Raw genomic sequence first — 25,684 nt, 5'->3', positions numbered from 1 at the left:
AGGAGATAGACAGTTACTCTAGGAGAGCTGGACAGAAGGTCCTTAACCCATCAGCAGGACTGGAATCTGCTCCTTTGTAGAAAAAGGAACAGGATGAGCACTGTCAGAGCCCTACGCAACAATGTCCAGCAGACCATTGATGTAAATGTGTCTGACAAAAAAAAAATCACAAACATGGTGACTTGAGGGCACAACATCCTCCATTGGTTTCTGTGCTCTCTGCCCAGCATCCTGACGCTCAATTAGCATTCGGTCAGAAAATACAAGACCTGACAGGCCCACCATTGGTGCCCTGTTCTTTTCACAGATAAATGCAGGTTCACCCTGAGCACATGTGACAGACAAAAAAGGGTCCAGAGAGGACGTGGTAACATGACCGGTTTGATGGTGGGACAGTGGTAGTGTGGGAAGGTATATCCATGAAGGGACACAGACCTCTATAGGCTGGGCCACAGCCCTGTGACTGCCATTACATTTTGGGATGTAATCTTGGATCCACTGTCAGTCCCTACACATCCTACCTGGTGCTCTGGGTCCCGGGGTCCTCCTGGTACACGACAGTGCCTGTCCTCTTATGGTGAGTGCAAACAGTTCCTGGAATGGATACCATTGACTAGCCACCAGGCTCACCTGTCCTCAATCCAATAGAACACCTCTGGCACATTATATTTTATTGCCATGAAGTTCTATGAATCACATACTCCAGTGAGCCAAAAGCATCCATATCTAATGTGCTGCTGACCTTTCACATGCTTCCATGTAAAAGGTCAACACGCTGCCTAAGTCTGGACTGAAAAGAGCTCTAAAGGTGCACTGTGTTATCTGGCATCAAGACTGAAGCTACAGAACCTTTTGAGGTCTGTCTTTCCTCGTCATTGTGAATACCAATGCCTATGAACAAGCCCATAACCTCCATAACATACTGCTCCTTTTTGCCAGGTCCTTCCCACACAGTAACCACAGATATACTGGCTATTTTGAGTCATCTAGTCAATCATTAATGTATCGCCTCACCGGTTCTCTCTACCCACAGCTTGCTGTATATTGTAGATTTTAATGCAGAATGTTTATGTTTTTTTAATCTGCATTTTCAAATTTCAGACCTTTTGAGCTATCCTCTTCATAGTTATTAACTGACTATAGTTTCATAATTATTATTGAAACAAAGGCTTCGTCTTTTATTCTATACATTTGTGTATTACACAAGTATTTGAATGACATGACATGCTTATTCAGATGTTAGTCAGGTTTATTACATTTTCAGTAGAAAAGAAATGAGGATGAAGTGAAATTGGAAGCTTGCGTATCATAAAAAAGAATGCCGTCTTTTTCTCTTAATATTGCCCGTTCCTGCCCTCATGAGCTCACTCCTATTTTTATTTTTATTTTTATGTAGTTGACTTGAATTTTACCTGCAACACACACACACACAATAAACTGGAACGGCCCAGTGGTCTGTGTTTAGTGTTGTGTGACGAGTTACGGTCAGAGTTTTCAAGAAGTAAGTCTAAAAGTTTTCAATTATGGATGAGGAAAGCAGGAAAAAAGAGCAGGGGAGCTTTAGTGAATACAAACTCACTGGAAGCCATTGTTGGGAGTTTTGCTGGCCTTGAAGTCTATTCAGAGAGAGGGCACAAAAATAAATTGTATGTACTCAAGATGCACGTCAATTCAAATGCAGCTACTGAGCTATAATTTAAAAAATGCCAAGTAATCAATGCTTACAATTATTGTTTGCCACTTGACTAATTGATTGAATGTTTCTGTGCTTAGCTGGATTTTTCTATTGATGGGTAAATACCACTTTGCAGCAAATGTTTTTTAAGTACTTTTCATGATAAAAGGCTGCTTTTGTGAATTAGATTGCTCAGTGTTGAAAGCAAAAGACTAAAGCGGTGTGACCTTACACGGACTGACTGCAGTAAGCTGCAGTAACCAAATAATGCAGGCAGGAAGGAAGGAGCGGAAAATCACGCTCAATCACGATATCGTTTTTGTTGCGATGGGTTTTTTGAGTGTTATTAAGAATTACACGTAGAAGCTATATTTTATTTTGATGATGTTAGGTAATGTAGACAGAAATAGCGGTGTTTTATACTGTCATTTTCCATAATGCTGATAGTACGATTACTATGTATATCTCAGGTGCATTCTGTGAAGCAGATGAACTTTGAAACATTTACATCTTTGAACTGATAGACGAGTGAAAAGATTAGTCATTGTGAGCGGTGCCTCGGGAATTGGAAGCACTCACAGCTTTGCTGGGAACATTGGCTGCTGTTTATTTTAAGACCAGACTGTAACCTCACAAGTTTACTTTCTATCAGAAAGAAAGAAAAGAAGGCAACCATACAAGTCAGGAAATTACGACCATGGTGCTGTCCAAGATTTATGAAGCTGGTGAAAAACTTTGTTCTTTTTTTGTTTTAGTTAGTTGTGTACATTTTGGGGCCCTGAATAAAGCAAGAGTACAAGGAGTCTTCTTTCTGTATGAAAAAAAAATATATAAGCCTTTTTTAAAAACAGGTTAGCTGTTACTTCTGTTAAGATTAAAGTCCCAGTCAAAGATTATGAAGTGTAGTGATGTTATATGTGATAACTGAGCCCTGTGTAGATGTCCTTGGTGTGCATTAGATAAGTTCTTTTCCAGGACCATTAAAGCCAGTGTTCTTTATGAATTACTTGTATCTGTTATTTAAGTTACATGTTTCAAAGTCAGGATAACTATCTTCTAGTCAGTTGCCATAGCTACATTAACCTCTGGTTTTATCCTAAAACTAAATTCAAGTGATCTAGGCCACATGTAAATTAATGGATGCTTTCTACCTTTGTAACCACAATAATAGTCAACTGTGTGTGTCCAGACTGAAGGTGCTGGAGCCCAACAGTCCACCACTCCATTTGTGCTTGAAATAGTGTAGCTTGAACCATGTTCTACTGAGTCGCATTCACCACTGCTGCAGTCACACTTGTTGTTGTTGTTGTTGTTGTGTTCATCGCAGCCTCTGCCCAACCAGCAAACTCCACCAGAGTGATAACTTGCTGCTCCAGCAGTCAAAGCTGCCGTGATCACAAAATCACCCTCACCAGTTTGCCAGCTTGCGTGGCAGCAGCCTGCACTTACGCCTTCCACAGAAACTCAGTCGCACTTGCCACAGTTGGACTAATGCAGTGACAATCTCAAGCATCCAGATGCACCAAGATGATGTTTTTGGTGAGGTACAGTCAGGGTTGTGCTCACCCCTTGCTGCGTTCAGCATCATTCTCGCCAGAGACGTGCTTACCTCAGCCACAATCGGTCGTGCTCACTGGAGTGCTACTCAGCCTGAGCAGCTGGCGTTATACTCTACATGAGACCGAGCAGCCATAGTCGGAGTCACACTTGCCAGAGGCACCCTCACAGCTGCCATCATTCACACTAAGTGGGATCCTACTGGCCACACAAAAAGCGCCAGTAAACAGCTCATCCACAGAGACTCACAGCAGGGCCCAAAGCAGATTGCAGCTCTGTTCAGATTCACACGCACCTCATCCAGCTGAAGAGAAAAACAGTTATTATCCAGTCCGGGGAAAGACAACATGGAGTGGTAGGGGACACTGGAAATGCTGCGAATAACTTGCTGTACATGCGTTTGTGCACTGTAGCAATGTCTCTGGATCAAAGTTGTCTTTCCATCCATCTGTGTGGTGTAATAAGAAGGCAATGAAACTCAGTGTGCAACTTTAGATTTGTGGGATCCACATTTGCAACGTAAGGCCTTTTTTTGATGCAGCGCATCTGCTCTTGAGATAAGATTTGCTATTTCTTGCAAGCCTGATGTACTCCATGGAAGAACACCATCAGTAATATCTCTCTGTGTCATATGGAGAAATGGGTTGCCAGCTCTTGCCTATGGCAGAGCCAGAGCCTACATAATGTATTCGGCTGACTGACGATAAGTCTAAATACGAATTGCCTATTTAAAATTCAGTCCGATGACGGTGCTTGTTAAATACATTACCATTTGAAATAATATTCTTCTTGCTCACTTGGGTAATCTGTATCAGATTAAGGTAATTATTCAGGTTTCAGTGGAAATTGTTGAGTTTTTAAGATTGCATATTTCTGCAAATACTCATCAAGGTAAAGCGTTGTGACTGATGTTTTATTCCTTTCTTATTTTATAATTAATTCTTTGCAAGATATTAATAGACTTTCTCTAATGTTAAAAATGCTCTTTTCAAATTGAAATTTAGGTCGATCTTAACTGGAACAACAGATCACATTCAATTTATTTCCGCAAATGAAACAACTGTCTCGCCTTTGAAACTATCCCCATTCACTCTGCTGCACATTTATATTGTGTATTGTTATATAATACATCCTTGAATCCTTACAGTATATCCTTGTTTAGGTAGGATACAAAAACAAGAACTCATATTTAACACAATTTAGCACTAAGTGGCAAAGACAAGCCTGTAGAGCTTCAAGGTGAACTGCTGCATGGATTTTTGATTTATGATTCAAATTATTCTGTTGGGCCAGTATAGTGCGTGTACTGAACTCTCCTGCTCTTTGTATGGCTATTACCTGGGAGTGAAACCTTGCATTCCAATTACAGTTGGGCTATATAGCTGTCATGCATGTTAGTAATGACTATAGCTTCTACTTACTCTGAATCTTAACCCTGCCTGTGAGTACTTTCCCTTTCAGTATGATCGATGATACTCTTAAGTTACAAGACTTAGCTCTCAAAAATTATTTTAAAAAACAAAGAAGAGTGGGATTTAATTTGTAAACCTTGCTATGTATGTTCCAAATTGATCTTCTTTTCATTGCAGAAGTCAGTATTTACCTTGAGGTCTATCTCGATATTGGATTCACCACGACCATCTGTCTTTGGCATCTAAATTTGATGACTCAATATAATAATTCAGCTCTATTACGTCATAGCTTTAGCACAGTTTTTCGGACTTGATCCTGAGGACGGGGCATGTACGCTTTCAAAATTTTTGGCAACCAGTTCAATAGACATTTAGCTCCAAATCACAAATGCCAACCTCATGTTTGTGCTTTAGGATTTGTAAGTCATTAGAGTTCATCGTCCGTACAAAATTAGCTCTTTTGACTTGCTGCTGCTGTAGAGGAAATGTCAGAAGATGTGTAAAGTCAGCCTCGCTCCTCTGGGAACACAAATGCCTGTCCAGTATTTCACGTCAATCCATCGGACAGTTATTGAAATATTCTGGTCTGGTCCGGAGCAGCAAATTGTCTGACAAACTGACGCTGCCGCACCGAAAACCCTGCAGCTAGCAGTGAAGAATCCCTGACATGTTAATGCACGGACCGTCTTTCCTACAATAGTGATTCAAAGTGACATACAGAGCATTTGATTGATGGCAATGACATGGAAGACCCACTGGAGAATTAACAGCCCGAGTCGTGTTTTTGCACTCATGCACCTGAAAACATGGAAAGAACCACACAACTCTACGGACAAAATGAAGTTGGACAGATATTTGCGCTGTGCCCTGCTTCTTCAGACCCTGTTTAACTGATGACTTTGGGGGACTATCTGTCAGTCTTATGAATGGTCTTTTATGTTGAAATATTAATGCTGTTGCATTTTCCAGACTCACTTTATGTCCTAGAAAGCTTTGATGTAAGTCAGGGTGCACTAGGTTAATGGACCAACAAATAAATGATTCTGCAGTGGTAACAGACAACTTGTCAGTATTGCTGTCTAAAAGACCAGGTCACGTCCTCTTTTAAAACACCCAGTCGTATTAGGCTCATAAGTAGGCACCTTTCCTTACATAACTAGTCAACTTAATGCTGTCTGAATTTCATTTAGCCTTTGCAGGCTAGGGCCTCTCTCTAGTGAGTGCAAGCCTGTCCAAGACTCACTCTTGTTTCACTTTCCCTCTTCACCTTCTTTGTCTCCTTAGATAATGAGGTTCTTTTTCACAGGTACACCAGTTGTTCCACTAGCTGCTATTTAAGCTACCAAACAAAGCCTACAGAATAAAATAAAAGCACTTACCTCTTCGTGTTTGTGCGTCTTCATTTCCCCAGGTATGTAAAACAGGCTGGTGTAAAAGACTTAAAGCCAAGTCTAAATGCAAGCGATGTCATTATTTTATAGCCATTAGACTGGACAATCCACGTTTATTGTTATAATTAAAAATAAAGCAGAAAAGTTTCCTAGGTGGCACATTGTGACTCGTTTTAGGTGTCGGTGATAGTGACCGTATGATTTCTTTTAACCTTTTTGCGGCAACCAGGCCGTGGGTGCCGTTCAGCCCTTCACCAATTAGTAAAGCACACCTAGCTCGGCAAAATGAAATCCGCTGTGATGTGACAGCAGATTAAAGTAATGGTTCATTAGTGTTTCAGAATGTATTGAAGTAGCACTTGGAAAAAGCATTTTGCATAGTGCCTGAAAACTTCAATATGGTATGGATGGTACAGCTCATTAACAAAACTAGACGGTGTGAAAGTGTGAGAGGCTGAGCTGCTGTTGCTCCTGGCCTCATCTTAAAATTGTCTTGGTAGCCGTATACTTTATTGGATGTGAAAGATAAAAATGAACAGGATTGTGAGCTACTCTGTACAGAGTGATTCCTTGTTCATGATTTATTGTGTTCTGGCTTGCAGCCATTGCTCTTTTGGGAAGCGTATTCGATGGAGCTGTGACTTGGCATCTGACGGTGAACAACTGACTGTTCATAGCTGAGTAATGGATATTCTTTCCTCGAAAGCCTTTTACAGATAATTATTCTGAGTTCATAACATGACCATGAGATTAATCTGATTTCTTCGAATCTTTGATGACAGCTGTTAGCATGGTAATTTTTAATATGGGTTATGGAGAAGAAAAATGAACTTGGATTCATTGTGAAATTTCTTTCAGTGATGAAAGCCTTGAAAGCATCCCCTCCAGGTACCAAGTGTGTTGAGGCTGCTGTGAAATCCAACACTTTAGACGGTAATAAGGTGAGCGAGCGCTGTCTCAATGTATCTGTATCTACTTGTTTTTCGATTTCATTTTCCCCTGAATTTATTGGCAAAGGACCGCGATAAAAGGATTGGTTTGCTCCAACAATCAGACATCGGTGAGGTGCTTAAGAAAATGTATCAAGCGAGCAGCCAGCAGGTTAATCATATAACAATTACTGCCATCCAAACAAGTGGAGCATGCTGTGACATGAATAATGCAGGTTACCCCCACCCCAGGCCAGTTAGCAGGGTGCATCGTCACCTAAATCTGATTTCTCACGTGATAATTTAAATGCAAATGGATTTATAGTAACGAAACTGGGTCCAGACTTTGAGCCTTATTGCTTATTTTTATTAGCCCAGAGTTGCCTCAGGGCAATTTATCTTCTACCGTATACGTTATCTTCCCCATTTCATTATATCTGAATTCACATGTCCTTTCTCTCTGGCGAGCCAGTACATGGCGTATCTATTGCACGCTTTGCCAGGCAACGCTCATTTGTATTCCCATAGCAATGTCACTGTTAACTGATTGGCTAAACATGTCTCACTGTGTTCAGCCTTAGTTCTGTGCAGCAGCATCAATATAGCTTCAGAGTAAGATGACGGCAAATCTATCAGTCCGGCTTTCACGTACATCTAAAGAGATATGTTCTTTTTTCTTACTGCACCGTCAATAATGGCTTCTGCAAGGATGTTTTAATTGAAGTAGAAGACGTACACAGTCTCAGATGTGGACTGCCACCATGATGAAATTGGTTTCTCCATTTTTGCGACTGGACCATTTTTTAAAATTTAGAAATATGTAAGGAAAAGAAAAGGCAGCATTTAAAATAAAGCATTTACACACAAAAAACAGATGATCAAAGTGTCTCCAGCCTAATAGAAATCTACCATTAGTGGGGGAACTCTGTAAACAGTCAATACTTTAAACTGTTCATCTTCTCAATCCTTTCCTTCTGGTGCCTACTTCTTCTGATTGTCAGCCAATTTGATTCGCCTCCTACTGGGCAAAGACTTTGTTCCAGCTGTAATCATAATCCACTGAGGAGATGCAGAACTTGTCACAGTCTGAACTGGGATATTAATTTTCCCTCCATGTGGGGACCTGCTTTGCTGGCCATGTAATGCTTTCAGCTTTGAAGGAATTTTGCCTGCTTAAGCCGTGTGAAAATACTCCATTTGACATCTATTTTCTGCTAAGAATATATTTGTGCTAATGGTCAGAGAAAAAACATCTCTTATTTACAATGAGCAGCACATTTAAAGCTCGCGTGTTTTCGTTTCCAGTAGCATGCAAAAAATTTGTGGCTTTTATTAGGAACTATAAACGATCCAAATGTGGTACTTTCGATGTCTGTTAGTAGATCTAAAATTTGTGCCTCAGACAAAATCTTCTTTTTTTCATCTTGATAAATTAATGCTCAAGGAAATATTAGTTGACAATCAGTCTTCTAGTGATCAAAACATGTAGCATTTCATGCATTTTTGAAAGGACACCAGATGGAAATTTCATTTCTTTATGTGATCTAAAGTTATTTTTTCTCTTAAACAACCTCTGATCTTGGACAAACAGGGACTTGGTTTCGTTATCCCAAAAAGCTTTGTGAAGACTTTTTTCTATTTATTTTATGATGGTGTTAAAACTGCATTAGCAGAAAATTACTTGATTGCTTCTCAACAGCTGACAGCTGGGATAGGCCTCTCCGCAACCCTGAATCGGCTAAGTGGTTAAGAAGATGAATGGCTGGATGGATGACTGATTAACTTTTTCTGTCATTCATATTTTTCTATTATTCACACAAAGCATTTACATCCTCAACGATACCATAGAGGACAGAAATATTTTGCCTTTTGTAAAAAGTAAAAAACATAAACAGATTCTGGACAACATGGCGATAAATATATCTGTGATAGAGCAGACGTATCAGTGAGATTCTATCAAAGGTGCAGAATGGAAATGTCAAGACTCAAGGTCTTCATTCTGGATTGTTCAGGCTTTGAGCTGCACACAGTGTAACAAGGCCAGCGTTAACGCATGTGCACAGGTGGTCAGTGCTAGAAAAGGTAATGCTCTTCACCAGGAGTCCTTGATGAACTCTGACAGATTACACCTACGAGGCAGCCACCCTGTCTCCGGTTTAACATCTGCTTTCCAGTTTTTCAAGCTGTGGCGGCGCTGACTTGTGTGCAGAGCCGCACTAGTTTAGTTATAATTGTAAAAGTCGCACTGATTTACATGATTATTCTATTTATCTGATGAAATCTCTTCCTCCCAGCAGAGTAATGAATGTTATTGCAGGCAAAATTGCCCCATTACAGTATCCTTATAATCATGTTTGATTTCAGCATTTATTTTCTCAGCTCCACTCTTATAATAGGAATTACTTTTACAAATAATTGATAGCGACTGGAAAATATTGTGAATAATGGGATGCTCTCTATGACATATTAGCTTTGTTCGCTTTGCTGGGTTAGAGTGGGAATGCATTTTGTTGAGCTCTGTTGGAATCAAATTCCAGCCATTTCTTTATTGTATGCTTTGCAGATTTAATAAATGGATCTCAAATATAGTCGACTCAGCAGTATTTATAGAGAAGCTGTGCTCCATGTGTGCAAATGTGCTCAACTGGGTAAGCTTTATGCTGCAGATCTTTCCCATTTGTAGCTTGACAGGTGAGAACTTTTGATGGTGTATAGAAATATTGAATCAAGGTGTTAGCCAAATCGGCTTTATTCAGACCGAAGGGACTGTTGGATCAATCTGGCTGTGAATGTATTCTGCTCTCTCACTCTTACATGTGAAAGGGGAAGTAAAAATGGGTCGTAATTGATCAAACTGGCCGGGGAGCGGCCTTATATGGCTCACTGGTGCATTTGAACAGTGCGGTAGCTGCAAGTATGTACAGGAATTTGCACTTTCTCTCACTGTTTTATCACTTGTTTCCTCGAGAGAAGCTAAATCCCATGAAAGCTTTGCCTTGTGGAATATCAAATCTCATTTGATGTCACATGCACGTACTGTCACCACACTGTGTACATTTTATTTCCGAAAAAGTTTCAAGTACTCTCTGAACATCAAATGACAAAGGTTTAAGGGCTGTGACAGTGTTTTGCTTTCAACCACTTTGGTCTCATTTTTTTGGAAGCCAGATATCTGTTTTTCCCTCTCTGCTGTCATGTAAATGTGTGCGCTCGGCATGAAAAGTCCAAATCCGTCTCTATAAAAATAACTCCATCTGTTATATATTTTTTATTATGTCCTTTATGCTAATAAACCACTGATGTCATACATTTTTCTGGCCCTGTTAACATTCAGTCAGGAGAGGATGTTTCCTTAAGTAGAACTCGGTAAAAGCAGGAAGTGAGAGACTTCGATTCCTGCCAAGTTCAGCACTAATAAAACCTCTTCGAAGTCACTTCGCTTTATATTCAGACACGATTAAATATGTTTAGCTTTCATTAAACTGGACCATCAGGCCACTTTAGCTGTTTCACGCCATAATTTTATCATTCCTTTCACCACTTGTGAACAACTCTGCAAATGAGTCAGCCAAGCCTTAGCAGTGAGATGGAAATAACTGAATGAAATATATCGTTCTCTCTCCTCCCTAAAAACAGCAACATAGACTTATTGTCATGTGGCGCTGTGTTCATAATGGATTCATTTTACTCTCATTACATGTCTGTGAGGAAGAAACCCAAATCTTGACAAATTATCTCTGGCGTAACATAATCGTGATGGGTCCCAGTAGAAACTGTTTTGCCTTGCAGCCCAATGCATTGATCATTTGGTTGAGAACAGTCTGATGATCATTATATCACACACAGTCCCAAAGCAGAGAGGAAAATCGTGCTTCTTCCCTTATTAGAGCTCCACCTGTCTGCTTTGTAGAAGGAATCATTTACAATGGTGGTTCCCAGACTTTTTTATTTGTCAGACATGGCCGCAGACAGATGAACTCACTCCACGTTCCAAATAGGTTATTATGAACTGGACCACATATCATTAATACACATAATACATCATTTGCTAGGAATTAATAAAGTATTCTGATTCTGATTGCACAGCAAAGTTTACTCTCAAGCATTTTATGGTTTTTATTTTTGTTTTTCCAGTTTCAAATTTCAGCCATATTTCACAATATCTACGACTGCAGACCTGCTGATGGTTCCAACACCATCATTAAGTTTGCAGATGACACCACGGTGATTGGCCTCATCAGTGACAACGATGAGGCCGCCTACAGGGAGGAGGTGGATCGTCTGGCTGAGTGGTGCGACAGAAACAACCTGCTGCTTAACACCGAGAAGACCAAGGAGCTCATCGTGGACTACAGGAGGAATGCTGACCCACATCCACCCATCCACATTAAGGGGACGGCTGTGGAGCGTGTGAGCAGCTTCAAGTTCCTGGGAGTCCACATCTCCGAGGATCTCACCTGGACGACCAACTGCTCCAAGCTGGTCAAGAAGGCTCACCAGTGCCTCTTCTTCTTGAGGACTCTGAGGAAGAACCACCTGTCCTCAGACATCCTGGTGAACTTCTATCGCTGCACCATCGAGAGCATCCTGACCAACTGTATAACAGTCTGGTACGGGAACTGCTCTGCCTCGGACCGGAAGGCGTTGCAGAGGGTCGTGAAAACTGCCCAGCGCATCGCCGGAGCACCACTTCCTGCCATAAAAGACATCTACAGGAAGCGGTGTCTGAAAAGGGCTGGGAAAATCATCAAAGACCCCAGTCACCCATCACATGGACTCTTCACCCTCCTGCCCTCTGGGAGGCGCTACAGGAGCCTCCGGACTAAGACCACCAGGTACCGGAACAGCTTCTTCCCCACAGCTGTCAGACTCCTGAACTCTGCCTCCTGACATCTGACCCACGTTAACACATGGACTGAACATACACACACCCACAATGGACAATTGTACCCTCAAACACACAATAATAACATGGACTGAACCACCACTCACAACCACTAGCACTTTATAGCCTCTGTAGAAACTATCTACACCCTCACTTATCTTAACTGCACTACTGTATAGCTCTGTGTAAATAATCATTCTGTACATTCGATAATCTTTAATCCTACAACTGTTTACAATTTGCATAGTTCCCATTTCTGTATAGCTGTATATCCCAGATTCTGTAAAGTTATTTATTTCATATTCTGTATAGTTTTTCATATTTATATCCTGTTCATTTCCTGTACATAGCTTGTACTCACTACAGCCTGTACATACTTATAGTTATAGAATATTCACAACATACTTCATACCGTGTACATTATAACATACCATAATAGACCCATTTCTGTAATATACTCACATATCTATATTATTGCTAATATATATTGTAATATATCTATATCACTAAAGCACTTCTGGATGGATGCAAACTGCATTTCGTTGCCCTGTACCTGTGCATGTGCAATGACAATAAAGTTGAATTCTATTCTATTCTATTCTAAAGTTTCACATTTTGCATTTAGCTGGATTCATACTCTCAAGCCACTTAATAGCAAATAATAACCAAAACCCATTTTTCACTGTTCACTGTACTTTTTCAACCATTCATTATATTTTGCAAATACAGTTAATCGTTATTTAGTATTTTAGCTGCCAAAAGAGCATAAATGTTTGAAAGTTTTACCATTAATATTTCAAATGACCACGCTGTTTCAGCTCTTATTTAAGCTAACGCTTTGAACTATTTATCAAGTTATTTTTGCTAACTTTCCAACTGTCTACTAGCATTTGCTATTTGAATTCCTTATCCAGGAGGCTACATTAAGCTACTTAAACACCTGTTGTTTACTTTAAGCTATTTTAGCTGTTCATTTATTTTCTTAATAGCTCAATCACACTACAGCAAAAGTACGTTGGCAGCCTCCTTTCAACTTTGAAAACAGTCACAGACTGAAAGTGAGTGCAGACTTGGTCCCCATTTCCAGAGCAACCATTTCAAAGGCAACAAGATCATGAGTTCATTGCACTTGGTGATATCAGCAGTTGATAACCAGTTAATGTTTTCACTGGTCTGACTGTAGGGAGTTATTTCAGCAAACCAATCGATGTGTTTTTTCTTGATCTTTTCTAATTATTGTTCGTGTTTGTATTCATGTTATTACTATTAATTACCAATGACATGATTGTTTTGTTTCATTACTTTAGGACTGTTTTATTTAGTCAATGATTTGTTTCAAGAGAAAGAAACGTATTCAGTTTCAGTACTTGTGCTTTCTTACGACTCTAAATCTGTGGGTTTCTCTGTATTAACTACACTGAATGAAGCTATTTTCAATTCCTAACTTATCACTCGGTTTTGCAGCTGGGAGTAGCTCCACATGAATGTACGCTTTTAATTCTCTGTGCTTTAATATGATTTTAGACAAACCCCACGATATTAATGTGTCCTGCTATCCTGAACACTAGTGATTCCCTCAACTTTGAAGCAATGAGTCTTTTTTGATGTATGTTGTAAATAATAGACTGCTGGTAGATGCACAGTGCATAATCATTGCATCAAAGCAAATATGACAGGATTTGGGGCTATTTTTAGTTAACAGCCACATGGATTAGATAGCTATAGAGCTGTGCCCTGAATTCAACAATTACTGGAGTGATTGGTATTTATTGGCTGATTTAGATTTCCTGTTTTTATTAAATGTTCCTCGTCGTCCCGGCTGTGCAGTAGCTGCAGCGGTAGTATTTTGCACACCGTGAAATGGCCTGTATAATACATTCAGTTTGAATTTCACTTTCTTTTATGTTTCAACTGGCAGTGTAACTACGAACAATAAACAAATTTGTCTCAGAGTGACATTTCGCTTGTAGGAAACTAGGCCCTGACACTTTTTATTTTACCACCTATTATCACTCAGCATAGTTGCCCATTCAGATAATTCACCTCCTTTGCGTCAAAGGCATTTACAGCCTTTAATTCTGTAAAATGTGATTGCATTATTCATAACATATGCTTTTATCCCCAGGAAAAAAATAGACTGACAGCAGAATTGAAAACAAATGTTAGAAGAGCAGGAAACGGAAAGTGGTTTAGGTCTACTGTCACTTTAGGCGAGCTATTTTTAATTTGCCAACAAAAGCACCATGTCTTTATTCCCCCTCCTTCGTTTTCTCTTTTTCAAGCCCAATCTGAGCCCCAGGGACGGCTGGAGCCCTCATTTACATGACAGGTATTGGTAAATCTGGTGCAGAATTGTATACAGTGAATAGAAGCCAGCCTTTTAGTGCCTGTTTGCCTTTTTTATTGGAAAGGACTTAAGGACACTTAATAAGAGTGATGTCTCGTATGCTTTCTAGATGAATTAACAGATAGATTATGGAGTTTATGGGCTGACTAATGAAAATAATTAGGTCATCTTTTTTTTTTTTTTACGTAGTCATTTGAAATAGTCAATATTCTGTATTTTCATCTTTTTAACTAGAAAATACTTTTTCAGCCACAAATTACAAAGACTACTTGTGGTGAAACCGTGTTATGACTGAGCCTAAGGGCACAGAAATGTCTACATATTTTCAAAAGATTTATTCACCCCGGACATTTGAAGCCTTAAAGATGACACATATGCAGTGATGAGTATGAGTGGAAGTGACTCGAATAGGTGGTAATATATGTCAGGAAATTAGCAATGCAATTTTCAGACAGACGTTAGAAGACAAGGAAATGATACCTCTGGTACCAGAGGGCATCAAGTAGCTTTTATGGGAACATAAAATCTTTAATGGCTAACGAGCCAGGATTATTTTTAACAAAAACACAGCGCAGAAGGGAATGAAAGAGAGAGGCAGAGCCTGGAAACCGAATGTGATGTGTGTAAAGAATAAAACAAAATCTTGCATGGCAGACTGCAGCTTTCTGTTTGACCAGCATTTCTTAAGCACAAGATTGGTATAATTTGACACTGGGTCTTGGCATGGCCTCAAGCATGACATGTGTTGAAATGATTAAAAGTAGCATTTCAGCTGATTTGCATGAACCATGCTCAATTCAAATGGCTACATTTACAATTCACCTCCTAATGTGGCTGCTCAAGTAACCCAGTTTTAGGTGAATTCATGTGAAATAATGAGAGTGCTCTTGAATTCTGGTTCAGTTGTCCTGATAAGATTATGTGATAGGTGGGCATGGAAACATGTTCAGATCCCGTCTCTTTCTTCTTTAAAGAGACCATCAGGATTGCGTTTCCATGTTAGAAAAAAGCCCCACTGTAATATTTCTCATCCAAAGGTATACGTGATGCTTTATTTAACAATGACAGCCACTGGTTTATAACAGAGACTGTAAGCATACATCGATTAGGCATATATGACCACCTTCCTAATATTGTTTTTGGTCCCCCTTTTGCTGCCCTGAGAAGTCGAAGCATAAACTCTACTAGACCACTGGAGGTGTGCTGTGGTGTCTGGCACAAAGATGTTAGTAACAGATCCTTTAAGTCCTGTAAGTTTCAAGGTGGGGCATCTTGTCATCTTAATAGGATTGAGATCTGGGGAATTTGGAGGCCAAGTCAACACCTCAGACTCTTTGTTGTGCTCCTCAGACAATCCCTGAGCCATTCTTGCTTTGTGGCAATGCTAGTGCAAGGTGTTCCCCAGGTAAGCGACGCAGCTGGCGATCCACATGATGTTCTTCCATTTCTCCAGGGGTCACTTCTGATGCTCGTGCTTATTGTTGGCGTTTTCGTCACTGGACAGAGGTCATATAGGCACCCTGTTTGGTCTGCAGTCTCTTCTGCAGGCAACAAACTGTATTCTGACATCTTTCTATCAGACCAGCAGTTTTTGCAGGTCTTCAGCAATTTGAGGTAGTGTAGCTCATTTATTGGACTGGACCACACGGATCAGCCTTTGCTCCACATGTGCATCGGTGAGTCTTGGTCTCCCATGACCCTGTCGCTATTCCTACCTTGGACCACGTTTGATAGATACTGACCACTGCAGACCGGGAACATCCCACAAGAGCTGCAGTGCTACTTATCAAACAGTTTGTTCATTGCAGTTTGCATTGTGATGCGGTCTTAGCTATTTAATCTGACAAGGAAATTGTGAAGGCTTGTCCTAAATGCCACCAGCAGCAACACTGAGGCATCTCTTTATTTGCTACTTCGGGTCTTGGAAAAATTTAGGTGACAAACTGCCAAGAAGCATCAAAGACTGTTTAAAATAATTGCCAATTCTCGCAAGCACAGCTGCCAGTATAAAGACTTAAAGTAGATGTGGATCTTGGCTTATCTTGGTGCTTAGCTACTTCAGTCAATATTAAGACACCCTTATTGAAACGGCTTCACCTCAGCTCCATCGCAGATATAGTGTAGGAAGATAGTCACAGGTTGGAACACTGTTAATGCGACTGCATGTTTGAACACCAGCCCCAGTTGTATTTTTGCATCCACTCATTTGTTTACTCCTCCTGTAATGATCAGTGCTCTAAGGTAACATAGAGATCAGTGATTCCCCTGAGGAAAGGGTTTGATCTTCTCTCTGTACGGTGGCAATGGAGAGGGAGGGCTGAATCTCACAAAAGCATGATGAAAGCCTTGAAATTGCCACACGCCTGCTTCACGTGTGTGCGTGCATTCATGTGACTGCGTGACTGCTGTACCCCAGTCATCGGGCTTCTTGTTTCTCATCTTCTCAGTGTTTTCAGACTGCATTCAGTAGCAGCTTTGCCAATTTTTGAATGCATTCATTTTTAATGCAAGGTAATACCTTTCTGTAAATTGCCCCGCTTCTTATTAGCTGCATTATTAATGACCGTTTTAATTTTAAGATAGCAGTTGTTCTGCATCATAAAGAGAGCGCATATACTGTATAAAGGAAACTGTTTTATGTAGGTGCATGTACTAATATGTTTGTTTGAGTGCAACAGCAAATGCAGAAGATCCTAACATGAAGCAACAAACTGAACATGTGTGTCATGCAGTGAGTGGTAATAATAGCTTGTATGTTTTCAGCATCATTTGTTTTGAGAATATGTATTTAGAATTTTATGAATTTAGTTTCAGTTTAGCTGTAGGTAATAGTTACATAGACATGAAGGCATAAATAAAGGTTAGTTTTTTTACTCTAGCCTAACAGCTGTGGAAAGAGTCACAGTATGTGCGTGATTTCACTATGAAGTTGCGTTTATATAGTGTATATGATGTCCCTCACAGACAGGCCCAGAGAGAAGAGATCTCCATTTTTGAGCTTTTATTTACATGCATATCCAAGTCCTTTATTTGGTTTTTGGATGCAGTTCTTTAGTTGTTGTTCTGGGTTCTTTTCTGACCTCCTGATGGGTCGTGAATGTGCTCTTAGATTAATTTTGGTAGGCCAGCCACTCCTGCAAAGGTTCACCACTATTTTAAGTTCTCCATTTGTGATAATGGCTCTTACTGTGGTTTGCTGAGGTCCGATGACCTTAGAAATGGCTTTATAACCACAGATGATGTCTTTGTTTCCCATCTGTTCCTGAGTTCCTTTAGGCTGTGGTACGATCTGTTTCTTTTTGAGATCTTTAAGCCAGCTTCACTTTGTGAGGCTGTTTAAGTGATTTCTTGATTCCACATGTGTAGCAGTAATCAAACCTGGGTGTGGCTGCTGAAACTGAACTCAGCTTTCCAAAAACGAATTTACTAATCACAGTTACAGTTACTTTTTCAGGTAGATTTGGATGGACTTCTTCCTCCTTTATAAATGAAATCATCATTTGAAGACTGCATTTTGAAACATTAATGTATAAGAAATATGAACAAATCTAAGAAATTAACAGGGGACAAAATCATTTTCACGTCATTGTACATTTCTAGTTTGTGCTGTGTTAAACACTATGGATAAATATAGTTAGACATGTCCTTGTAAAATTGATGTTTGGACATTTTTACAGCAGAATTAATGGGCCTGCTCATTCTGGAAACCATGTGTTTATATACTGTTAATCCAATTATGAACTATTACTTTCAATATCTGCCACCAAAGACATTCATGACAAACAATAAAACAATGAATTGAATTTTAACTAAGCACATGCATCACTTCTTTGTCTACAGATGGGCTTGAGCCCAATAATATCATTCCAGCCAGGTCTCAAATCATAAAGTAAATTGGATGTGGAGTAAGGGATAAAAAAGACATTCAGAAAATTAAATGAATGTTACTGTTGCGATAATAGAATTTCAGTCAATAACAATTCTTGATAAAGTGAAGCATTGTTGCAAACAATTTGCAAACACTTGAAACCTGAGTTGAGTGTTAAACTCTGTTCTCTGCCGTGTTGCACACCTGCAGAACAAGTAGAATATAAACCTGTGGTGGCAAAACAACAAACTAACAAGCTGTCTTTGATAATTACCACAGCAGTCTTTATCTAAACCTCATCACATTTTCCGGCAGATTATTTTAAAGCAAGTTTCTAACAAGTGCAGGTTGCGTGTTCACAGCTGAGCCTATGGAGCTACATTTTAAACTTTGCTGAAGTCAGGAAGATGATGTGACTTCACTGCAGAACCCAAGGGAGGAAGATGAAGGAGAGGATGAAGGCTGCCACAGAGCCGTTTAGGTTATCCTCTCATGCACACAATGTCTTGAAGACGTTTTTCCCCATCCTGTGCCCCACTTAGACTGGCAGCCACAGTTTTACTGCATGGCCTGAGTTCTTCTCCCAGATAGCCAAAACCCTTGGGCAACCATTAATTAGCGCACAGTATGCGAAGTTGTTTATATAGCCTATGCATGCTTGTTAAAGAGATAAGGTCTAATCATTAATTAAAGTAAAGTATATATTAAGTACTAAACCATGCAGTTTACAATAAGCATGTGCTTAAAGGGATTCTGAAGGCTGTATAAACAGTATTATTACTGACTATTGTAGTCAAATAATTATGTAGAAAAAATAATTATTACTGGTTACAATTTCAGTTCCATAAGTGTACATCTTTAGCAAAGAGTCGTGCCTTATTTCATTGTCTGGTGTGCTAACCAGGCTCGTTTTGGATCAGCAAACGGAAACTCAGAGGGGACTGTTTCCAGCACGGAAGAAAATGAAGTCTTTGCTGATGGGGAACAGCTGTCTGTGTTCTTACTCTGTGCACCAGTAAGCTGCAGTTTTGTGTGGTTGGTGCATTAAACTGCAAAACTTCTGCAAGGTTACACATGTATACAAAGAGTGTCTTTTGAGATCACCTGCTGATGCAAGGAGATGCAAAATGCAAAAATACTGTGAAATCTAACTGTTTTTGACACATTTGTCTTCATTGCTGTTCTGTTTTTGTGGTGATGCAAAAGAACCTTATAAGCCCATGTCATTTCAAATCACTAGTGTCCTAAAAGAAATTCTCTATTATGATAAGAAAATAAAGGCGCAGAATAAATGAAGCCAGCTCTCGTAAATAAGTCAGGCCATCCCTGTTAAGCACAGAGGAAATTTATACACATTGCTTTTCTGAGTATTATTTGGACAATGTGTCATTTTTTTCTTCCACACTGATCATTTAAACACTGAGTTGGACATAAAGCGTCTTTTGATTTTAACCCACATAATAGACAGACTCACAGGATTATGTGTTTAAGACTGAAAAACACCATAAATACCATGAATATAACTTATCGAGCACAGGAGAACAGGCAGGTTATTGTTGAGGCTTTGGTGAGTAATTTAAAAGAAAAGCAGTCTTAGGTTTGGTTTGATCAGTAATCAATTCTGTACTTACAGTTGCAAGAAAAATTTTGAACTTTTCACATTTTCACTGAATAAATTGTAATGATTCAAAAGGCAGGCTGGGAAAAATAAGTGAACCTTTGTGCTAAAGCTATTTAAAGTCAGGCATTCAAATTAAGGAGATGAGATTAGAAGTGTGAGTTTTAGAGGTGCCCTGCCCTGTGAATTCAGCCATGCAAAACCCAGTTGCCGAGTCTGCTTTTCTTGAGAAAGAATGACTCGTGCAGCCATGCTTCAATCACGAACGCTCTCATCGCACCTTAGAAGAAGCTGGAAATCCTCCAAAAGCATTTCTAAAGACTTTGGTGTTTCTTTATCCACAATAAGAAAAGCTGTCAACAAATGGATGAAATTCAGTAGAGCTACTAGGTGTGGGCGTCCTACTAAGAGCACACCAAGAGCACACTGTGTAATTTTAAAAGCGTAACAGAAAGAATAGAAAGAATAAACACCTGCAGAAATCTCTACAACTTGCTAAAACATTTGTTCACAGTAGAATCAGTCAATTGCTATTACAAACCTAAAGAAAATATTTTTGCTTGTTGGTGTCGATTGTTGGTGCATCGCATGCAAGAATTTTAAAAAGGAGATTTGGGTTTGTGTCCAAATTGCAAGACAAGCTTTGTCAGTTTAGAAGTATCTTCTCTATTTTCTCAATTTTGCCTCAAGAGCCTTTCTGAAAAGATCAGACAAAAGAGTTCTCCTAAGTGGCCCTCATCAAATACATTCACTGCTATCGTTTTGTTTTTTGGAGTGGGGGAAAAAGGAGGCTTTGCGCACCAACATCAAGAACTAGCCCCAACTGTGAGGCAAGGTGGAGGGAGCAACTTGGTTTGGAGCTGCTTTTTGACCTCAAGGGCTGAACAGTTTGCAATAGACTGTAAAGTAAATTGAATTAAACAGTGTTACAGTGTTACAGAAGTATGTCAGGGCAGTCTGGGACCTACAAATAAAGAAAACCCTAGGCACACAAATAAAGAACCGAATAGTTGAGAAAGAATGGAATTCAGACCAAGACTCCTGAACATAATCCAACTTAGATATTGGGGCATCACCTATGGTAATTCACGTTAATAGAACCTCTGTCACCTAGAATCCATAGTTTTGGGTCCAGTTCAATTTGGATCCCCATTACCCCTGAGATTATTTGAATGGCCCGTCTGCAAAATTCTTCTATCACTGCGCAATTCCACAGCATGTATAGGAGATTGCCATCTGTGACCTTACATCTCAAGCATCTGGGGCAATAATTACTATCAATTTTATGTCGTATGTAAGGGGTCTAATATATCCTATGAAATATGTTAAATTGCATTTGCCTGTTCCAATAAGTGGTGCCACTCTACCTCTTCATAGACATAGTGTCATGGTCCTGGGCCATGTGGGCCCAGTATTCTTAGTTCCTTGTATTTTTGTATTTCGTTCCTTATTTAGACCATGTTTTCTGAGTTGCCCTGTTGTGTTGTTCCCTAAGTGTTTTCCCTTCATGGCTTTTACCCCCTGTGTGCCCCTCTGTGTATCTGTGAGCCCTCGTCTCTCCTTATGTTTTATTCCATGTTTCCCCTGCCCTTTATGTCTAAGTTCTCCCCGTGCTCTCTCTTCCCCCTGTGTGCCCTCTATGTATTTATGAGCCCTCGTCTCCCTTTGTGGTTGTTTCATGTTTCCCCAGCCTGTTATGTCTGTGTTTTCCCCGTGCTCTCTCTCCTCCTGTCTGAACCTCTGTGCCTGTACCCGTCAGTGTTATGTTCACCCCGCCCTGTCTCGTTATGGTTATCTGTGTCACCTGTGTTCCCCGTGTGTTCCCACTTTCCTCGTTAACCCTCTGTGTATTTCTGTCTGCGTCTTCCTCTGTTCGGCGTCGCGTTCTCCCTCATGCCGTGTGTGGTTCTCCCCGTGTCTTCCAGTATATGTTACTTTAGCTTTTCCCAGTTTAGTGTAGTTTCGTATTGCTTTTTGTATCATCGTTATTGTTTATCACTTATCAGCAATAAAGCTGCATTTTGAGTTTATCCCCCGTGTGTGTGAGTCTGCAATTTGGGTCCTCATCCTGCCTGCCACGCGGCCGAAACATGACAGAAGAACGCGACCTCGACATGGACCCAGCGATTCACAACCCCTCCGCTGAGCTCCGTGAGGATCTAATCCACACGGTGGTATATGACTGTCAGAAGTGGTTGACGCTGCCAAGGGGAGGATACCGGGAGATCTTAGCCAGCCGTCTACAGCGGATGGTGTCCGGACTCCCCTGGTTATTCGGCGCGCTACACCCCCGCATCCGGGACTTCCTCGTGTCCACCATGGGCATCCGCCCGGAACTGCCTCTCCGGTGGGAAGAGTCGGAGGACGTTCAGTCCGGTCCGCTGGAGGATTCGCGGCCCGGCTCAGCTCCTCCACCATCCCGGAGAAAACGGCGTTCACGCCGCCTGTTTCAGTTCAGGCCCCAGTAGCTCCAGTGCCGCCTGTTTCAGTTCAGGCCCCAGTAGCTCCAGTGCCGCCTGTTTCAGTTCAGGCCCCAGTAGCTCCAGTGCCGCCTGTTTCAGTTCAGGCCCCAGTAGCTCCAGTGCCGCCTGTAGCGCAGGCTCCAGTAGCTCCTGTAGCCCAGTCCCCGATAGCAGTACGGTCCGCTGGTCAGCTCAACATTCAGCCAGGGGTCTCAGGTCTCTCTGGCTCTACTTCAGCTCCTGCTGGAAGCTCGGATGAGCTCATCCAGGACTCCGCGGCTCCCACGCCGCCATCTACCTCGTCCGCTGGGGGTTCCAGTGAGCCCGGCCAGCACCTCCCTGTCTCCGCTGGAGGGTCCGAGAGGCCCGTTCAGCCTCCTGTCTCCGCTGGAGGGTCCGAGAGGCCCGTTCAGCCTCCTGTCTCCGCTGGAGGGTCCGAGGGGCCCGTTCAGCCTCCTGTCTCCGCTGGAGGGTCCGAGGGGCCCGTTCAGCCTCCTGTCTCCGCTGGAGGGTCCGAGGGGCCCGTTCAGCCTCCTGTCTCCGCTGGAGGGTCCGAGGGGCCCGTTCAGCCTCACGCCGCATCAGCTGGAGGGCCCGAGGAGCCTGTCCAGCCGCCATCTGCGACCGCCTCGTCATCGCCTGGCCCGGCCTCCGAGCCTTCGTCTGCCGCAGCCTCCTCTTCAGAGCCTTCGTCTGCCGCAGCCTCCTCTTCAGAGCCTTCGTCTGCCGCAGCCTCCTCTTCAGAGCCTTCGTCAGCTGCAGCCTCAGAGCCTTCGTCAGCTGCAGCAGCCTCCGAGCCTTCGTCAGCTGCAGCAGCCTCCGAGCCTTCGTCAGCTGCAGCAGCCTCCGAGCCTTCGTCAGCTGCAGCAGCCTCCGAGCCTTCGTCAGCTGCAGCAGCCTCAGAGCCTTCAGCCTGTGCTTCGTCTGGCCCAGCCTCAGCGTCTCCAGCCTGTGCTTCGTCTGGCCCAGCCTCAGCGTCTCCAGCCTGTGCTTCGTCTGGCCCAGCCTCAGCGTCTCCAGCCTGTGCTTCGTCTGGTCCAGCATCCTCATCAGCTGCCTCGTCTGGTCCAGCATCCTCATCAGCTGCCTCGTCTGGTCCAGCATCCTCATCAGCTGCCTCGTCTGGTCCAGCATCCTCATCAGCTGCCTCGTCTGGTCCAGCATCCTCATCAGCTGCCTCGTCTGGTCCAGCATCCTCATCAGCTGCCTCGTCTGGTCCAGCCTCCGAGCCTTCGCCTGGTCCAGCCTCCGAGTCTTCTGCTTCGTCTGCCGCAGCTTCGGCCTGTGCTTCGTCTGCCGCAGCTCCGGCCTGTGCTTCGTCTGGTCCAGCCTCTGAGTCTTCGGCCTGTGCTTCGTCTGGTCCTGTGCCCACCGGGCCATGGCCGGCGCGCCTGACGCTGGAGAGCCGCCGCTGCCTTCCGCGCGGCCGGCCCCCTGAACTGCTCCGTCGTCTCCTTCGCCGCCGCCGCTGCCTTCCGCGCGGCCGGCCCCCTGAACTGCTCCGTCGTCTCCTCCGCCGCCGCCGCTGCTTTCCGCGCGGCCGGCCCCCTGAACTGCTCCGTCGTCTCCTCCGCCGCCGCCGCTGCTTTCCGCGCGGCCGGCCCCCTGAACTGCTCCGTCGTCTCCTCCGCCGCCGCCGCTGCTTTCCGCGCGGCCGGCCCCCTGAACTGCTCCGTCGTCTCCTCCGCCGCCGCCGCTGCCTTCCGCGCGGCCGGCCCCCTGAACTGCTCCGTCGTCTCCTTCGCCGCCGCCGCTGCCTTCCGCACGGCCGGCCTCCGGACCAGCTCTGCCACCTGTGCCACCCGCCTGGTCGGCCCCCCGACCGTGTGACCCGTGAACTCTTGTGCCTGTGGGCTCTGGGTCGGCCCCCTGAACTTTATTTTGACTATGGTCATGTGCTCCTGTGTTTTCTGTTGTTTGTTTTGTTTCCCGTTCTGGTCCCTCCGTCCTGGTCCCCCGCCTCCCGCCCTGGGTGGGTTGTTTTCTGTTTTTGTTTTTGTTTCTCGGGTTTGGGCTGTCGGGAGCCAGCCCTTTAGGGGGGGGTGATGTCATGGTCCTGGGCCATGTGGGCCCAGTATTCTTAGTTCCTTGTATTTTTGTATTTCGTTCCTTATTTAGACCATGTTTTCTGAGTTGCCCTGTTGTGTTGTTCCCTAAGTGTTTTCCCTTCATGGCTTTTACCCCCTGTGTGCCCCTCTGTGTATCTGTGAGCCCTCGTCTCTCCTTATGTTTTATTCCATGTTTCCCCTGCCCTTTATGTCTAAGTTCTCCCCGTGCTCTCTCTTCCCCCTGTGTGCCCTCTATGTATTTATGAGCCCTCGTCTCCCTTTGTGGTTGTTTCATGTTTCCCCAGCCTGTTATGTCTGTGTTTTCCCCGTGCTCTCTCTCCTCCTGTCTGAACCTCTGTGCCTGTACCCGTCAGTGTTATGTTCACCCCGCCCTGTCTCGTTATGGTTATCTGTGTCACCTGTGTTCCCCGTGTGTTCCCACTTTCCTCGTTAACCCTCTGTGTATTTCTGTCTGCGTCTTCCTCTGTTCGGCGTCGCGTTCTCCCTCATGCCGTGTGTGGTTCTCCCCGTGTCTTCCAGTATATGTTACTTTAGCTTTTCCCAGTTTAGTGTAGTTTCGTATTGCTTTTTGTATCATCGTTATTGTTTATCACTTATCAGCAATAAAGCTGCATTTTGAGTTTATCCCCCGTGTGTGTGAGTCTGCAATTTGGGTCCTCATCCTGCCTGCCACGCGGCCGAAACATGACACATAGCCCAGGTCTGTTTTAAAGAGGGCTGTTTAATCATTAAAAGGTTTAAAAAACATTATTATCTGGAGCTTTTAAACAGCTACAAGAAAACACTGATGAGGACGGTTTCTTTTTTTTCTTTTTTTTCATCAGAATTGTTGTCTAAAGGCAAAGAAAGATGCCCAACGGATTTACTTTACCAAATGGACCATTCCAGCCTTGCCGTAATGGTCCATTTGATTCACCTTTTATTGTTTATTTTATTTTCACTTGCTGAATACGGGACAGACTTGACTGGGGGAAAGAAGGGGAGAAAGAAAGAGGGAAAGAGAAACAGCTGAGAAGAGGGACGGGGGAGAAGGGCAAAAAACAAAAACCAACAGAACGGGCAGAGAAAAAAAAATGCATATATCAATCACCTGGGTCACCTGCTGAGAAAGAAAAAAGAAAACAAGCAGAAGAGAACAAGAGTAATAGAATAAACAACATCACAATGATATATGGGAATATGACAGTAAATACTAAATATTAAACATTATTGTGCAGCACATAAGATCAACAGAACACAGTGTGCTTTGAGGTAGGAGCCAAAAAGGGTGTAGTTTGATGAGGACGGTTTCTACTAAAAGAGGTTCTGAGTTACTATATTTAGTCCAGTTGTTTGTGTTATTTCATCATAGCGTAGTCATGTTGTTTGTTTATAATCATGACTTAGATCGGACAACATTTTGTGAGTAATACATTCAGAAGTCTGAGTAATTCAGAATCACATTTATTGGCCAAGTGTGTGCACAAATACA

At 42.6% G+C, this 25,684-nt stretch overlaps 1 protein-coding gene across 4 annotated transcripts in view; it reads left to right on the top strand.

Annotated features, from left to right (window-relative positions):
• Window positions 1–25,684, top strand: part of gabra3 (gamma-aminobutyric acid type A receptor subunit alpha3) — a 122,612-nt gene that overhangs the window by 8,945 nt on the left and 87,983 nt on the right. For 2 of the 4 annotated variants that reach the window (XM_082548065.1, XM_082548064.1), the window contains exon 2: window positions 6,894–6,976. The exons of the other annotated variants lie outside the window; for them this stretch is intronic. In XM_082548065.1, coding sequence (XP_082404191.1) covers window positions 6,896–6,976 — 81 coding nt within the window. In that variant the 5' untranslated portion in view covers window positions 6,894–6,895. The remainder of the gene's footprint in view (window positions 1–6,893; window positions 6,977–25,684) is intronic. 4 annotated transcript variants of the gene reach the window in all.

The sequence above is a fragment of the Aulonocara stuartgranti genome, assembly GCF_965226115.1.
Source record: "Aulonocara stuartgranti genome assembly, chromosome: 10".
In the NCBI taxonomy this organism is placed as follows: Eukaryota; Metazoa; Chordata; class Actinopteri; order Cichliformes; family Cichlidae; genus Aulonocara; species Aulonocara stuartgranti.
This window is presented reverse-complemented; position numbering and strand designations above follow the sequence as displayed.